This window comes from Oryzias latipes, chromosome 9 (genome assembly GCF_002234675.1).
Source record: "Oryzias latipes chromosome 9, ASM223467v1".
Taxonomy (NCBI): Eukaryota; Metazoa; Chordata; class Actinopteri; order Beloniformes; family Adrianichthyidae; genus Oryzias; species Oryzias latipes.
Genome location: NC_019867.2, coordinates 1,021,549 through 1,033,623, shown reverse-complemented (window position 1 = coordinate 1,033,623; position 12,075 = coordinate 1,021,549). Strand labels below are relative to the sequence as shown.

Sequence of the window (12,075 nt, the reverse complement as noted above, 5' to 3'; positions counted from 1 at the left end):
AAAATGGAAACTCGGTCCAACATTTGAACATTTTATCGATTTGACTTTAGTTAATTCTGCAGTGAAAACACAGCAAATGCATGTTTTTAACAGAATTTCAGTCACTTCCGTTTAATAATTATACTTTCATGTATGTCAGTGAGCGTCATCTGTCAAAACTTGGTTTACTCCGGAAAACCGCTTTACACATTTTGATATTTTGTTTTTCCCGAATCTTCCAGAAAATCAGCTGTTTGTGTTATTTCCTATGCGTTTCCACATTTGTTTTTCATCTACTCTCCAGGTGGACCTGAACGAGGAGGAGACCATTCTGATCATTCGCCGTCTGCATAAGGTGCTCCGCCCCTTCCTGCTTCGTAGGCTGAAGAAGGAGGTGGAGTCGCAGCTTCCAGAGAAGGTAGGATCGTCTGTTTCATCAACGGACTGTTCTCGTCACTATAGATTATATTATAGTTGCTCTGACCATTCCCTTTATTCCAACTCCTGGAATTTGACAGAACGATGATTAAACCTCGTCATGACTCAGACATTTTACACGTCTGCGGCCTTTTCCACACTCACTCAATCATTTATGACTTGTCACTCGCGTTTCCATGGCAACCCCCAGTAGAGCATAACGGAGGGGTTTAATGTATATCTGTTGAATGTTTGTTTTCTACACAAACCCTCCTGATGACTTCCTGTTTTAGCTGGAGAGCAGAGTGGAGCCGGACGCAGTTCAAAATACTTCCATGTCACGTCAGGTGATTAAAGTAAAAAAATAAATAAAATAAACTACAAACAAATCTAATTAGATGACGTGTCCATTCAAAGTAAGTCTGATAAGTTACATGGATAAAAGCGACGTAAACATGCTAATTTCACAGAAATACAAGAGCATGACATTTGAACGCAGTGGTCCTTCATTTATCGAGGTGAGGAAATAGGATTCCAGATGTTTAAAGGCGGTAAAACTCCTCATTTCTCCTCAGTTTCTGATCAAATCCTGAGTCTACATTCTAGGAAAGCTTCGTTTTTTGAATGGAATTATGGAACTGAAACCCCTTTTCGTTTTGACTCACAGTTTGACTCACTTCCCAGCGAGCAGCAGAAACGGGTTCAAACTTTAATCGTCGTTGTTTTGTTTGTGTGCGAGCTCGTCTTCCAGAGTACAGGCTCCCTCTGAACAGCGGTGCGCCTGTCGACCTTGACTGCTTCCTCCTTTGTTCCTGCCTCACAGAGTAATTGAAGCTGCCAGCTCAGGCCTGCTCTGAAAGCAGAGGTGGGGGGTCAGAGCTTTGCTGCTTTCCAAAATAAAATGCCCTCCTCTTTCATGGAGATAAGCACATCTCTGACACGGCCATAAGTCATCTTACTTCCCTTGTGCATATAAACGCCGGCGGTAAACTGTCGACGCCATCAGCTGATAACGCGGCTACAGTCGTGTTTTTCTGTTTTCTGATCAGAAATGACGATAAGAAAAGTTTCTCCATAGAGTCACCTTCAGTGAGATCCACCTGAAGCCTCGTGTGTTCCTGCTGCAGGTGGAGTATGTCATCAAATGCGACATGTCGGCCATCCAGAAGGTTCTGTACCGCCACATGCAGAAGGGCATCCTCCTCACCGACGGCTCCGAGAAAGACAAGAAGGTGAGCGTCACGGCTGATGCCGGGATCAGCTGGACTCCACGCCGCCCTTCAGACATGCACACAACGTCTGTCATGACCTCTGCCTTCAGGGTAAGGGAGGCGCCAAGACCCTGATGAACACCATCATGCAGCTGAAGAAGATCTGCAACCATCCATACATGTTCCAGCACATTGAGGTGGGTCAAACCGACATCTGCTGAACGTTTCCACAAACACTCCTGATGGAATCGGATGTGGAAAGTTTCACACGGATGACCTCTGAGCTCATCACAGCCGTCACAGGATGACATGGGCGACACGTCGGTCTCTGTCCATACATCTCTCTCTCTGGATGACCTTAAACCCGTCTGAGTCAGACTTGAACCTGTGAGCCGTGTGGGATAACCTGTCACTTTAGCTGCACTGCGGTCCGACTTTCACAGTCTCTCTGCGCCAGACGAAGCAGCGCGTTGTGTTCTGCGTCCTGATTGGCTGTTGACCTTGTCAAACTCCATGCCGTGTCTTCTGCACAGAACGCCATCAGTTTGCCAAATGAACATAAATCTACATGGATCTTTGTGTTTATTCTATAATCCTGGACTTGTTTTTCTGTGAAGGTTTGAGCTTAAATGTTCGTCTCTGTCTCAGAAAGCGGATAAAGGGTGAAGTGAGGAGGATTTCATCAGCCTATTCATAAATCCCACTACATCCTCTGGATGTCTGCATCCGTACCTTTGTCCCTCTAGCCTCTAGATGAGGTTTCTGTTTGAGTTAAAGGTCAAATCTGCCTTTTTTAATGTGGGAGCTGAATCTTCTGACAGGAACTCTACTTTCCTGCAGGAGTCTTTCGCGGAGCATCTGGGATATCCAAACGGCATCATCAGTGGGTAAGCAGCACAGGAACGAAGCGTCTTTGCAGCTTTACATGACGATTCACCTCTCAGTCTGAAGCCTGACCCACTTCCAGCAGTGGCATTAAAAACCGTTTGCTTGCAGTTGGGAACCAACCTTTTTAGAGAAAACCCTGAGTGTAAACTAAAAGTCCTTTATTCCACATCCCTGCTGCATCTGTGGTTTTAAAAGCTCGTCTGCTGTAATAAAAGTGTGTTAGCAAAATGAATTTTCTTTTGCTTTTGACATAAACTTGATTGTATTTAAATTGACGACACACTTTGACCCAAAAGCTGCTGAATATATTGAAGAAAACACTTTTCCTGAGGTTGGCTCAGGTTTTGATGTTTTTGCTTTTGTGGGTGAATTAAAAACTTTTCCAGCTTTTTCTTTCTAGAAATCTTAGAACTGATTCCAACGATCGTAGACTGGAAAGTCTGGACAGCTATATCCTGATTACTACACTATACTACTACACTTTACTAACACGACTTCCCATCTCTTATTTGCATGTCTTGTATTTCCTGCTTTTTATAAACATCCTCGGTGTTGCTAAATCCTCTACCCTCCTGCTGTTAGCCTACTTCTCTGTGCTCACATTGTGGTAAACTGCACCAGAGTTCCCTTGCAGGAGGACAGAGTTCCTTTGATAGAGGGGAGCTTTCACACCTGGAAAATGAATCAAAGGTAGACGAACTCCACTGCTGTGGACCAAACGGCTCAGTGTGAAAGTTCCCTCAGAACAAGGAGGATTCAGGCAGGAACAGTAGAGCTGCAGCGGCCTTCAGAAACCCAGCAGTCAGGTTTCCTGCTGTTGATCCGCTCTGAGACCAAACTGATGTTTGGATCCCGCTGACGTCCCTCCAACCCTCAGGCCCGACCTGTACCGAGCTTCAGGGAAGTTTGAGCTCCTGGATCGGATCCTCCCAAAGCTGCATGCCACAGGCCACCGAGTGCTGCTCTTCTGCCAGATGACCACCCTCATGACCATCATGGAGGACTACTTCGGATACCGCAACTTCCTGTATTTACGCCTCGACGGTAAGACGACTCTGGAGAGAATCTGGCCTCGTATTTACGCGTTTTCACGAAAACCTGCTAGAAACTTGAGATGATTGAACATGAGTCTGTCAGAATGAAGGTTTGAGAAGTAGTGACGTGATAATATCAACCATTTAGAGACACGACGACACAGAAAACCTTTTCTTCACATCTGCAGTTCAAGCATTTACTTTACTTTATTCCAAACAATTCTTTACTTTTGACATGAACACGTTCTGACCCAAAGTTTCTGCAATTTTGGATATCAAACGTTTCCTTAGTTCAGGATGTTTCTCTCATCTGTCAATAAATATAATCTATAATAAAAAAATATGTTCAGTTTTAAGCTGAAAGCAAAGATGAACAGCTGTAATTTAAGGTTTTTGACAGGGATGCAGTTTTAATCTTGTGTCGGAAAACGTAGAAAAGTTCAAATAACAAACATTTTCAACGTTATTATTGTTTATAATACTTCAGACCAAAAGTCATCCAAACTTTTGGGTCAAATTCTCTGTGATTCAGAAGAAAAATTCACAGGTTTTCTCTCCAAGAAATGAAAAACTTTCCATTTTTGGCCATTAGGAGAAAAAACCTTTTACTTCAGGAATTCTGTGAGATAAAACGGGAATGCACTGCTTCACCGTAAGAGAAAGTTTCAAATGAGACAAATCAAGACGAAAAGTTCAAAAGAGCATAAAACTCCAAATGATGTTTCAGGAACAACCAAGTCAGAGGACCGAGCCGCGCTGCTGAAGAAGTTCAACGAGGAAGGATCTCAGTACTTCATCTTCCTCCTCAGCACCAGAGCCGGCGGCCTCGGCCTCAACCTGCAGGCCGCCGACACCGTGGTCATCTTTGACAGCGACTGGAACCCGCACCAGGTTCTCCCATCATCCTATCTGCTCACTCCAGCTTAACGTGCTGCCGGTATCCTAAAGTCTCTGTGAACGCCGTGGTTTTCTTTTTCTACTGGCAGAGCATTTTAGCACCATTAATGAATTTATGTGTTTCCACTTTGTTCAAACTGAAAAACTCCTCACTGCTGATTGGTTTAGCCTCTGCCCCTTTGGTTGAGCGGACGTTTTGGAGCTGAGTGGTGTGGCTTTGCTCTGCAGGACCTCCAGGCTCAGGACCGCGCCCACCGCATCGGGCAGCAGAACGAGGTGCGCGTCCTCCGCCTCTGCTCCGTCAACAGCGTGGAGGAGAAGATCCTGGCGGCTGCCAAATACAAACTGAACGTGGACCAGAAAGTCATCCAAGCCGGCATGTTTGACCAGAAGTCCTCCAGCCACGAGCGCCGCGCCTTCCTGCAGGCCATCCTGGAGCACGAGGAGCAGAACGAGGTCTGTCCGCTCCATGAGCGCCACTCCTCCTTCAGCAGAGCCGTAAAAAGAGGAGATTTGATCTTCCTCTATTGATGGAGTTGAGACTCTGGACAGGAAGACAGTTTAATATGGAGTTAATTCAGTCTCAATAATCAGAAATGCACACAACCAGTTTTACAAATGCACACGCTCCGATTCACAAATGTCATTTTATGCAAACGTGAAAAATAAATTCGGAAATACACACCCTGTGTTTCACAAACACACAGATTGTGTTTCACAAATGCACACTAAATGTTTTACAAATGCACAATAAGTGTTTCTCACAAATGTGCACACTGTGTTTTACAAAAAACATTTTAGAAATTCACAATAAATGTATCAGAAATACACAGTAGGTGCTTCACAAACATGATTTTTAGGTAAACATGTGATGTGAACTCACAGATCATTCGAAATGCAGACTGTGCATTCAAAATCCCGTTCTCGTTTGTGAATCTCCCCGTGTGTGTGAGAGATTTTTCTACGGTGAATATTGAGACTCATCTGACGGAGCGGGTCAACTAATGTCACCATTGGCTAGTGAATCTGTCAATCAAACTCATCGGGAAAGCAGGCGGGTTCGCTTTTAGCCAATCGAATGGCCCCTTACACTTTCTCTACGCTTTCTGCAGGTGGCAAAAGCCCCGCCCATATTTGATTCTGTACCAGTCGGTCGTTAGCGTGTTAGCCTTAGCATGGCTTGTCGGTTTATTTGCCTTCGGTTGTCAAAAATTACTGGCTTGTGCAACTTTTCAGTGGACCTGGAAGCAAGGCAACAGTGGTTGAATGCAGTTGACATTGAATCCATCGAACTCTGTACTGGTCATGAGATTTAAAATGAATGTTTCACTCGGGATTGTTTGTACGTTATTCTCTTAGCTTTCATGCTAGCGTCATTTCAACACTCAGACACGGTTTTGATCATATGAAGGTGGAGGAGAAAAACCTGCAACTTCCACAGTAGGTTCTGTGGAGAAACTGGCATCACTTTGCTCCGTACCACGCAGTGGGACTACATTACCTCAAGTTCATCTCACTGTCAATCACAGACGCCCAACACACCTCCCCTGCTCAGCCCGAAGTCACTTTGCTTGACCTTAATTTTATTTTTTTAATAACTCAAATGTCATTGATTTTATATTGTAACCATATACATATACACCTCTTGGCCAGGTCACCCTTGCAAAAAGATCCTCATCTCTCTGGGTTTTATAACTGGTTAAATACTAAACAACAAAAGATGGTCATAGAACAACAAAGTGCAAACATTCACCCTTTATTGCAGAGTAAAATTCAGAGAAAACATGGACAGATTAAAACATCAAAATTTAAGCAAATGTGGAATCTCTACTGATTTGAATTTTATTTAAACTGGAACTAATTTTCATAACATCCTTACATACAATGAAGTCCCTTGAACAATACAGCAGTATTGATTTGAACTTTGTCTTACTCCCCTCAGTCTCTCTTCTTCTGTGTGTAATTATGTCGCCTAAATTAAGTTCTAAACACACTGGACAGTAAAGATGTAGGTCCACTCCCAAACGGTCTGAATTCCACAATGGATTGATGTCGTCTTGCAGTTCCAACATTTGTGGACCCAAAAGGGGACTGTCCCATACCAGGACATTGATCCCAGGATGAGGTTCAGCCATGGATCCACTCTCCTCCCATTCAATCTCTGGAACCAGCATACCCTGACAAAAAAAAAAAAAAAAAAAAGATACTGTTTATGAACAGCACTGTTTTTTGTGTGTTTTAGATTATGTAGGAACAGTGACCGACTAATAATAACTTATATTGTTGCTGGCAGGCAGACCTCATATCTCCATAACTGTTTATAATTTGCAAATAAGTGAACCTTAACAAAGTAGTGACATTAGTACATCTGATGGCTCATAAGGCCATGCATTGTGATGCATTTTGAACTTGCACATGTGCTATTCTTCCTACAAACAAACAATTTAGGGAAATTGTTTGCACCACACAACAATAATCCTTTTCATTCATTTTCGATAAAAATTCACTGTAGTCATTAAGATTTCATGATACTCTTCTTGATACTTTCCACTATAGTCAAACTGCACACAAATCAGTTGTCCAGTACAGTGAGATTAAATAAAGCATTTACCCGGGGATCAGAAACAGGGTTATGGGTCAAGCCCAACTGCCACAGCTGATTTGGTGTCATGCTTTGCTCCGTCCTGATTGGATGGCTGTCCCACGCGTCACTAAAGACATCCAAACTGGCCTGAATGCGTGGTAGGAAAATGTAATGGCAGCAGAATACGTGATGTGACTGATATTGAGCAAGTCTTGGTCCTCAGGAGAGTGCAGGATGTTGTAATATAAACCAGTAACACTCACGAAGACATCACACCAGAGGAGCTCAATCCTGTATTTGAAAAAAAGCAAAAAGAAATATTATATTGTCAGATTTATTTTTAATACATCATTCACTTTTATGTATCAGGGCTCCAGACTAACTTTTTTCACTAGGAGCATAGTGGCCCCTAACTGAAAATCTTAGGGGCACAACCAGAAAATTTAGGGGCGCATACCGTAAATCAACATTCTAACCAAATCTACTAATTTCCACTGTATTACAAATAAATACTTTAATAATAGATGCAGAAATTACAATGTGCTGTTTCTAATTCAGTGTCATATTTTATTCTGCACTTTTGAAGATGCAACATGAAGGTAAACTGAGAGCACCATCGCTGTCACGACAGTACAACTAAGTAAAAATAGTAAAAAAATACCATACATTTAGAATAAAAAAAAGTTTTTAGTAACAAGTGATTACCGTAGTAACCTTTCGTAATTTCACAGTTTCAAACAATACTTAAATGTATGTAAATCAGTGATGAAAGTCAGGCAAGGAAAAAATCCCTGAACTTTTCTTTGAGCGATATGGCGGGCACAGAGCGAAATTTTGGAAAAATACGTGGTCTTAGATGCATTCTGGTGCATTCTGGCAGCTAGTTATTCACTTCTTTATCAAGAAACTAAGACTAATTGGAGCATCATGATTTGTCATTCAAACCCCTAGTTTGACTCTCCATTAAGGACTTGCTGGTCCTAAAAAAGAATTTGGAAAATTGCTCAAAGTAACACAATCCTACAATCTACGCTTTTCCTTAAAGCTGCAAAACATACAATTGCTAAAATATAGTAACATCAAAGCCCCAAATGGCAAAAAGAACACCAGTAACTATGATATTCTATGAAAATACCTCAGTTATTTATACATTATTTCTGCTTTAGAAATGACTGATGTACAACATCCACTTGCACTGTTTTCTCAAACTATAATTACATCAAAATATGGGATCTGCTTTAAACTATAATTCTATAACATAATACATCAATTCTTTAACACCAATACTAAGTAATCTGGGAAATATCAAAACAAACATACAAACTAAACTAAACATTGTAAACATTATTTTTTAAGGGAGTGCGGGTCCAAACCATCAAATACTTATAATTAATGTTAACTATACTGAACTAAATCATGGTAATTAGGAAATACAAATAAATTAGATAAAGAAATGTATTCAAAATAAAAACTGAAACTCAAAACTAAAATTGAAATTATTTCAAAATGTGGTTTTGAGATTATTTTACACAAAAAAGTATTTGACCTACACTACCTTAAAAATCTTTTTTTTTTCCAGCCAAGACCACTTCAATTTGTTTTTTATCGTCTTCTCACAACTGAGGTCGTGACCACGCTCAATAATGACGATGCCTGCCATTATTTTAACACAAATTTGATCGCAAACTCTTCAGATGTGTTTGTGAAAATTTAGCGTGGGTCCGCCAGTTTTGGTCTCTAGGGAAGCAAGTCACGCTGACCACGTGGTGCAGACAGAGCCAATCAGACCCGTCGACGCATCCGAAAGCAACTAAAACGTCCCGTCATTGGTCAATTAGGCCGGGAAGACGAGAGATGGCCACGACCATAGAGGAAGCGATCTGCGGAGAAATATAGAAAATAAAGCTAAAATTAGCTGATTTCAGACCATTTTCTAATCCGGAAAGCGATTTGTCCGTAGAGATCAGGTCTTTATTTCCCGGAAAGTACGTTCGGTTTGCTCAAAAACCCGGATTTCCGGGAATTCCCGGAAGACTTTCATCACTGGTAAATATTAGAGGATGGAAATTCATGTTGGTGACACCAAATAGGTTCAGCCAAGATGCACAATAAGCGTGTTTGAGATCACCCAGATGGACGCAACACTGCACAGATCACCTGGTGTGAGATGTATGTTTTTGCTCCAACATCACCTGTCAATCAAAACAAAAATATCACGAGAAAGGGGTGAGAGCAAGACACCAATCAGAGCGAACGCAGCTGGAAATTTAGTATTGAACTGACTAAAAGCTGCCCTACAGACTACAAAACAATGCATTATGGGACATGCGTCCTGATGGGTTTTTTGTAGTTCACTGATCAATTAAAATAATTTAAAATACCAACTGATTAAAAAAAGGCTACATCCATTACAAAACATTAAAATAATTATAAAAGATGTAATATCACAGCTCATACTTAGGGGGAGAGGCATATTAAAACGAAATTGAATGTTAAGGACAACTCCTAATTCCTGGTCTCTTTCAGTCTCGCTGCAGCTTCGATTTCATGCGAGTTTGAGACCCCTGCTGTACACTCTGTCACTGGTACACTAGCTGCAGGTCGGAAGAACGAATCAATAGTTCGCTTGCTCATAGCTCAGACGCACATATCAGGTTGTGATGATATTTGTCTCCGTTTCCTTCCCACGGATGTTTACGTGCGCTCGATTATCTCTAGGCCCCGCCCCTCCACATATTTTAGCCACTTGCAGTGACTTTCCCTATTCTTCTCAGACGCATTGGCCGCCTCAGGCATCACTCAATGAAACGCGAGTGTGTGCTCGCGTGTGCTCCAGTCTCATGAGTATTCGCGCGAGTGTGTGTGTCTGCCTGCGTGCGTGTGTGTGCTCGCGTCTCATTGATGATTTCATCTCTCATTTCATCGATCATTGACGTGCTCCTTTCATGTTTAATGTATAAAAAATACGGAGGGTGGAGGAGGCAAATTTACTGGTAGCACATGTGCGACTGGGTGTAAAATTCAGTCGCACACTCTCAAATTTTGGTCGCAAAATGCGACCAAATGGACGCAGTCTGGAGCCCTGTGTATATATTAAAGCTTCTAAAACTAGGTTCAACTCACCGTTGATTGTGTGTACACTTTTCCCACAATGAAGCCGTTTGTGTCAGTTGTACGTACTGTGAGCATTAACTCGGCTGTGCCCACATTTTCTCATCCATGATCTCCTCTCACCCTGACAATAACATGAAAATCATGTCTCAAACACATAATTACAAATGCATCGCCAATACGGTACACATCAGTTTAAAATGTAATGTTCTTATGTATGATGCCAATAAGTAGAATTTCTAGGTTAAAAAAATTGCAGGAGTGGGTTACATGTATCACTGGGGAAAAAAATGAGGTGAGAGATACTGTTAAGGGGGGGTAAAATGTTATTCATTAGGGGAAAGTTTTAGAGTTGCCTTTGTTTATGGAGAGGAGTCTAAAAAAAGTAATTTTATTTTTGTACAAATAACCAAGTACTTATACTGCCTGATATGTGAATAAAATATTTCTTTATGAATAACATGAATACCTCAGAGGAAAGCCATAAACGTTCACAGCGTCACTGAAGAAGGCCAAGTGGGTGTCTGCACAGTTGTTCTATGCTATCTTCTCAGGTACAGGATACATGGAATACAAGTACAAATACTTTCAACTGACAGATGTTTACAGCGGCAAAAATGCTAAATTCCCAATTGACAGGTAAAACAGTAATACAATAGGATGATAAAATATGAAATAGAATAGAATAGAAGGGTATTTAATAATCCCTGAGGAAATTTTTTTTAAAATGGCCATCTTAAAAAAACACAAACACACATGCATTACAAATAGAAATATCACAAAATAAAAAGATTGATAAAAAAAGGTAAATAATTGGAAAATCAGTGGGTAAAATTAAAAGAAATTACTTGTAAGATGCCCTGCCAGAGAGTTGTATTGCCTGATGGCACGAGGAACAAAAGATTGTCACGCTGTCACATTCAGTAATTCCTAGAGAATAAATAAAAACACAACAAACATGGATTAGATCATTTAGCTGTCTGATCTTAAATTACATAATTTTCAGATATATGAAAGGGGAATTTTTTAAAACACTCTTGCTATGATAACTTGAGCTTGTAGTAAAGAACACCTTTAAAAAAAATCAGAGACAAGACACTGATCACAGGAAGCCTGTGTGGAATACTTACAGTAACTTCTACTCTAATCACTGTTGACAGCTGATTTCTCCCATCCACCCTTTCTGTGACTACTTATCGACTACAAAACAGCCTAAAAACATAATGTTTGGGATTCTTGTCATTACGTCATTGGAAGTAAAGATACGGGGATTTTAGTGGCTGACACTCTGACACAATCTCACAGGGCTGGTCATCACAATGAATACGGGTTCTAACGTTAGAAACTTAATGAGGCTTCTTTCATTCAACAGTGGATTCACGTCTGTTATATTTAAAAAATGCCGTTTTCATGAATGTCATATGAATTAACTTTGTTGCACAGTCCACCCCGTCTTAAAGTCTGGGTTGTGAAAATGCTGTGTCTAACTTTAACCCGGATCGCGTTTACATAAAGGCAGCACACGGAACAACTAGCTAGTTAGCATAGCATAGCATCAGTGTTTAAACAAATCGCCGTCTCCAAATCAATACTTTTTATTAAACTTTCTTTGCTGCTGTAAATCCGGCATGCTTTTCCCCTTAGTTCCTTATGAATCATGTTAAGAACCTACAGATCATTGGCTATAGACGCTAGCTTGAACCGACACCGGCTTGAACTTCACTCACACTCACACAGACACAACTTGCACAGGCTAAGCAAAACAAAGCTAAGCTAATTTGCGGTGGGGGTACTCTGCAAACGACTCGGCTGCAGTGTTCATAAAGCATTCACACATGTCACTTGGCAAAGGAGAACGCTTCAACTTAGTATTCAATAACATTACAGGACGTACAACGAGGGAATGATCAAATAAATGCATTACTTACGGGCTGAGACTGATCCAGTTCAGAAG

At 41.2% G+C, this 12,075-nt stretch overlaps 1 protein-coding gene across 1 annotated transcript in view; it reads left to right on the top strand.

Moving 5' to 3' along the window:
* LOC101161713 (probable global transcription activator SNF2L2) overlaps positions 1 to 12,075 on the top strand; it is a 58,277-nt gene that overhangs the window by 34,458 nt on the left and 11,744 nt on the right. Inside the window, exons 20-26 of the mRNA XM_023958129.1 lie at positions 284 to 397; positions 1,524 to 1,628; positions 1,718 to 1,804; positions 2,448 to 2,494; positions 3,373 to 3,539; positions 4,257 to 4,420; positions 4,655 to 4,882. Coding sequence (XP_023813897.1) covers positions 284 to 397; positions 1,524 to 1,628; positions 1,718 to 1,804; positions 2,448 to 2,494; positions 3,373 to 3,539; positions 4,257 to 4,420; positions 4,655 to 4,882 — 912 coding nt within the window. The remainder of the gene's footprint in view (positions 1 to 283; positions 398 to 1,523; positions 1,629 to 1,717; positions 1,805 to 2,447; positions 2,495 to 3,372; positions 3,540 to 4,256; positions 4,421 to 4,654; positions 4,883 to 12,075) is intronic.